This window comes from Delphinapterus leucas, chromosome 5, assembly GCF_059928025.1.
Source record: "Delphinapterus leucas isolate spDelLeu-1000000601 "Yukka" chromosome 5, BTC_Dleu_Yukka2, whole genome shotgun sequence".
In the NCBI taxonomy this organism is placed as follows: Eukaryota; Metazoa; Chordata; class Mammalia; order Artiodactyla; family Monodontidae; genus Delphinapterus; species Delphinapterus leucas.
Window position 1 is genome coordinate 135,728,740 of NC_143133.1, and position 6,250 is coordinate 135,734,989.

The window sequence follows — 6,250 nt, forward strand, 5'->3', positions numbered from 1 at the left end:
AACTGGGAACTATATAAGCCTATTAGCACTAATACTCTGCTTATCTTTAAACATCTTTGCATTAAATTGCTCTGACTTAAGCACATTACATGACAGTTACATGTCAATTTAAAATATACTGTTTTGAATAAAACAAATAAATGATTTTATACAGATAAAATTAGTTTTTAAACTGCAAAGAATGGAGATATTGGGGTGGAGGGAGACCAACCTTTGAAATTTGGTCTTATCCTGGGATCATAACTGACCAATAGCCTATTCAAGATATTGCTAGTGGAGTTGGCCGGTACTCGGGCAAGGTCCTCGGCTGACTGCTGCCTATACGAGAAAAATCAAAACAAAGCCCTGGTAAGTATTTAGAATAGCAAGCAACAGGAATGCGTGATGTTCATTGGAGAAAAGACTTCGCTTTTTGAGATAAATTTGCAGCATGGCTTTTCCAAATAGAGGTGAAAAGTAGTAGGCTTATCAGAATCCCAAAAAGTATTTGTCATAAAAAATAAAAACAAACACAAAAAGTATTTTAGCGTTTAATTTTACCAAATGCATGAAACACTGCCCTAAATACTTCATGTTACTTTCTTTAAATAAAATTAAGCAGACCTCTCACTTGTCCTGAAGCAACATGCAATCAAAATCTAGACAAGCACAAAAGAATGGCAGACAAGGAAACAAGAGCAAAAAATAGTTTTTGAATAATATATATAATATTAACCTTCCACCTAAGCAAAGGAGTATGTGAATACTACAGGATGATACGGCCAGAGGGTCCAAGAATTCACAAAACAATCATGCTGACCCATAAATGATATTGTCCAAGAAACACACAAGGAATGCTCTCCGTGGAGTAAAATACACCAGGGATTGGTAAAAGCAGTTCCTCAAATATCAGACCAATTAAAAGGGGAAAATACAGAGCTCTGAGATACAGCTGCCTTTTCTTTTACATGCACATATTTGCTGTCAACTATCAAAAAGAGAAAAAATGCCATTTTTTCTATTTTAATCAACTTTGAACAATGAATCTTGACTAGACTGGTAGTTGCTTGGGAGCACGTAAACGCTTCCTTGGAAGCCAATGGAAACTGTTGTTCTTTACTGTTGGTTTGGATTCATTTACCACCTGTAAAGTCTTATCATATAATCATTTTCCCAGTCCAAAAATAATATTCATGAAAATCACAGGGAAGATTAAAACTACACTTGGAGCATCCAGCATTGTCTATTCTGTACCGATACGGTAAAAGTGTCAATTTCATAAATGACATTATAGGAAGCAAAAAATGTCATGTGCTTGGCTTTGTTTTAAAATCCCAGCTCTGACCTATCAGGCAATTCCCTTCTGTGTTAATTATCGTACAATGTGCTGATAAGATAAGACACAACCACTACAGGTGAAATATGACAGATATTAAGAAGCGCATGAAAAAATCTAAAACTACTGTGAGTTGATAAGACAACCTTTTCAAGTAGCTCTCAGCAAGAATCCAAAACATTGGAGAAAAAAATGAAAACCAATTAGTTAAGCCCCCCAAAGGTGCAGGAGATTAAGTAGATTTGTTTCTCAAGACCTTATCAGCTCCTATATCCTAGCTGCAGGATTTGGGGACCAGTAATGAGATTTTCCCATTCATTCTCCAGGATTTGGGGACCAGTAATGAGATTTTCCCATTCATTCATTTTCCATTTCATTCTCAAGAGAATGAGGTTATGTGGCAAAATTAGATATTAAGATGCAAATTAGTGTCCAAACCCATCTACAAGTTTTCTCATTCAAGGGAGGAAAACGGAATTGATGGATTACAAACTACACTTGAATTGGATCAATTAAGGACTGCTATTATTATGTCTCGATATAAAATCCTTCACAAGTACATTTCTTCTAAGCAATAGAATGAACCAGACAACATAAAGACAATTAACAATTTCTTTTCTTTTTTGACCATTGGTCAATACATATTTTCATGTCTCTGCTGCAGGTAACCTGATATGAGTCTTTAATCAATACTTCACCTTTCTTTATATTAGAAATTCAAAGACATTTTAAAATTTAAGTGAAATCTCATGTATTTATATTCTCATGGATGAATTCAGGGATGTTTCTCCTACCTAAATAAAAAAATAGAAATCATTCTTTTTCAGCTTGGTCAATCCTAAAATAACATTAAAGTCATCTCCACACATTAAAATATATTTTAAAAGCCTAGATAGCTACATCACTTTCTTCAAGAGAGCTGAAACAATTTGCATATAGCACATTTTCCTGTGTTTGCACTTTACTATACATAACCTTATAATTTGGAAAGTGGCTAGTATTTATACAAAATAACCAGGAATAAGAAGAGTTAAATGATTTTAATTAGGTTCCATGCTCAATGTCTATTTCGTTATTAGAGATTTCACATTCTGAATCTCAGTCCAATGTTTTATCCATCTGATGAGGCCATTGTGTTTTCTTTCAATAAATCTATCAACGATTATGATATTATTACACAACAGGATTGATTTCATGGAAATATGATATTAATTTAAGACAATAACTGAGTCTACTGAGGCAAAGTCATCAAATGACTAGAGAAAATAATGTCTTTTATATCAAAAGCCTTTTTACAGCCTGCCTCTTTTGTTCACTCACCTAAACTTGAACTGATGTCATGACTAATATGCTAAGGAATGGACCAGGCTGTATAGCTGGATGATGTAATGTTTTCCAGCACTAAAGGAAAAATCCAGAAATGTCTCTCCAAAGAGGGAAGCTCAGTTTTCCATTAACTGCAGAATGTACTTATTTTCCATGACCCTTTAGCGACCACACAGCACTGCTGCATTTCAAAGCTGGTGTGCGCGGGCATATTGGCTTCACATCCTCCCTTAAACCAGGAATCTGAGTCAAAGGACCGTTTTGTTTTTCCAGTTATAAGTGCAGCAACCATGGTCACAGGTCTTCGCAGACCTGAGTGTGGCAGGGCACTAGCCAGGTCATCTCAAGGCGGGAGCTGCCTGCTGGCTGTGAACTAAAGCAAGCACCGTGGAGGGAGGAAAGAGCAAGGCATGTGAAATGTGTACGTTGTATTATTTCTCCTCTTTACTCTAGGGCAGTGATTCTTTACCTCTTTTTTAGCACTACAGGTACCACTGAGAATATGATGAAAGCTATGTGCTTCCCTTAGAAAATGGCCACAAAGTTTGCAATGCTGAGGGTTCCCGGATGTGCCCCACAGGTTAAGAAACCCTCCTTCGTGGAAACAAATGTTGTTATCCTCACCTAAAGTGAGATAAGGGAAGATTTTTTTTTTTTTTTAAAGCTGATGGGACTTTGTCAAAAAGACACAGGAGCCAACTGAAAGAGCTCCCTATGGCCAAATCTAGGATGACTTGAGCAATAAAATAAAATTGTACTGGCTTATAATCCAAAGTATAAAATAAGAACGCATGAGTCCATAAAGATGTAAATAAAATGGCTGATTGAGTAAATAACTAAATGGTAGAGCACAGACGAATCTCCTGTGCAGAATTCCAAATAACTGGCATAGATCCTCTGCTCTCAAATTGCTGGAGCATCACACCCCCAGCTTGGTGTGAGCTGTGCACAGTGACACCTTTCCAAAGAGCATGGGACGGAAAGGGGGAAAAACAGTAAGTTCGGGGGAGAAACCTGACAAATGCGACCTCACCCAGGTGATTAACCTTAACCTCTAACCAGGTGATAAGTCATGTTGACTCTGTGTACGTTTAATATGATGTGATGGGACTGTCATTTCTAAACGAGTGTTCTTCCTCCCCAGAACACATAGCTTCAATCTAGTCCTGACAAAAACATCAGACAAATCCCAGCGGAGGGACATTCTACAAGCTACCTGACCACGATTCCTCAAAGCTTCCATGGCCACAAAAAACAAAGTCTGAGAAACTGTCACAGCGGAAAGGAGCCTAAGGAGGTGTGAGGACTGGATGCCATTTGTATCCTGACTGGGGACCTAGAGCAGAAAAAGGACATTAGCTAAACACTAAGCAATCGAAATATAGACTATAGTCAATAACAATATACCACTGTTGGTTCTTTTTTTAACATCTTTATTGGAGTATAACTGCTTTACAATGGTGTGTTCATTTCTGCTTTATAACAAAGTGAATCAGCTATAGATATACATATATCCCCATATCTCCTCCCTCTTGTGTCTCCCTCCCACCCTCCCTATCCCACCCCTCTATGTGGTCACAAAGCACCTAGCTGATCTCCCTGTGCTACGCGGCTGCTTCCCACTAGCTATCTATTTTACGTTTGGTAGTGTATATATGTCCATGCCACTCTCTCAATTCGTCCCAGCTTACCCTTCCCCCCCCCCGTGTCCTCAAGTCCATTCTCTACGTCTGTGTCTTTATTCCTGTCCTGCCACTAGGTTCTCCAGAACCATTTATTTATTTATTTATTTAGATTCCATATATATGTGTTAGCATATTGTATTTGTTTTTCTCTTTCTGACTTACTTCACTCGTATGACAGACTCTAGGTCCATCCACCTCACTACAAACAACTCAATTTTGTTTCTTTTTATGGCTGAGTCTTGAGTTGTAAGAAATGTGCTAAACTAATGTAAGACATTAATAATAGGGGAAACTAGATGCAGGATATTGGGAACTCCATATTATTTTCTATATTTTCTATATTTTTCTATAAATCTAAAACTGTTTTAATTTTTTTTAATTAATTAATTTATTTTTTGCTGCGTTGGGTCTTCGTTGCTGCACACGGGCTCTCTCTAGTTGCGGCGAGCTGGGGCTACTCTTCTGTGTGGTGCACGGGCTTCTCATTGTGGAGGCTTCTCTTGTTGTGGAGCACAGGCTCTAGGTGTGCAGGCTCACTAGTTGTGGCTCACGGGCTCTAGAGCGCAGGCTCAGTAGTTGTGGCACACAGGATTAGTTGCTCCGTGGCATGTGGGATCTTTCTGGACCAGGAATCAAACCCGTGTCCCCTGCATTGGCAGGTGGATTCTTAACCACTGCACCACCAGGGAAGTCCCTGTTCTAATTGTTTTAAAATGTTCATCTGAGGAACAAAAAAGAAGAGGGGGGACAAATAATAATAATAATAAACACCTCACCAAAGATGAGCAAGGTGGCAAATAACGTATGAAAAGATGCTCCACATCATGTATCACCAAGGAGATGCAAATGAAAACAACAATGAGGAACCACTACACACCGATCGGAGTGGCCTAAATCCGGAACACTGACAACATCAAATGCTGACAAGGATGTGGAGCCAGCAGACACTTGTATTCATTGCTGGTGAGAAAGCAAAATGGTGCAGCTGCTTTGGAAGACATTTTGGTGGGTTTTTATAAAATGAAACATACTCGTACTATACGATCCAGTAATAGCACTCCTTGGTATATACCCAAAGGTAATGAAAACTTAGGTCCACACAAAAACCTGCACACAAGGCTTACAGCAGCTTTATTCATAACTGCCGAAACTGGAAGCTACCAACATGTCCTTCAGTAGGTGAATGGATAAATAAACTGGGGAACATCCAGACAGTGGAACATTATTCAGCACTAAAAAGAAATGAACTGTCAAATCATGAAAATAAAAGGAGGAAACTGAAATGCATATTTCTAAGAAGCCAATCTGAAAAGGCTGTATAGTTCCAACTATATAACATTCTGGAAAAGGCAAAACTAGAGACAGTACAAAGACCAGCAGTTGCCCAAGGGTTGGAAGTTTGGAGGAGAGATGAGTGGGCAGAGCACAGAGGATTTTTAGGGCAGTGAAAATACTCAGTATGACACAATAATGATGGACACATGTCATTGTGCATTTGCCCAAATCCACAGAATGCTGACCACCAAGAGTGAATCCTCATGGAAACTATGGACCTTGAGTGATCACGATGTAGATTCATCAACGGTAACAAATGTACCATCTGATGGGGATGTTGATAATGAGGGAGACTAGGCCATTGTAGGGGCAGAGGGTACACGGGAAATCTCTGTACCATACTCTCTATTGTGCTGTGAACCTAAAAATTCTCTGAAAAAGTGAAGTTAAGAGAAAGAACAAGAAAGAAGCTAAAAGATTCAGAGAGGCACTCACACTTTCTTATTCCAAAATCCACAGCTATAACTGGAGGTAAACTCTCTATACAGTCAGGTAAAACTGACATTTTGATCATACGTGAAGGCTGGGGCTTATGAAAAACCACTGCTACAAGTCTGTACATATCCTCTTACTAAGAGGTTAGTTCCCA

At 38.7% G+C, this 6,250-nt stretch overlaps 1 protein-coding gene across 1 annotated transcript in view; it reads right to left on the reverse strand.

Moving 5' to 3' along the window:
* GLRB (glycine receptor beta) overlaps nucleotides 1-4,918 on the reverse strand; it is a 43,385-nt gene extending 38,467 nt beyond the window's left edge. The window contains 3 exon segments of the mRNA XM_089911288.1: nucleotides 212-320; nucleotides 3,858-3,977; nucleotides 4,586-4,918. Coding sequence (XP_089767414.1) covers nucleotides 212-320; nucleotides 3,858-3,977; nucleotides 4,586-4,645 — 289 coding nt within the window. The 5' untranslated portion in view covers nucleotides 4,646-4,918.
* Nucleotides 4,919-6,250: the final 1,332 nt, after the last annotated feature.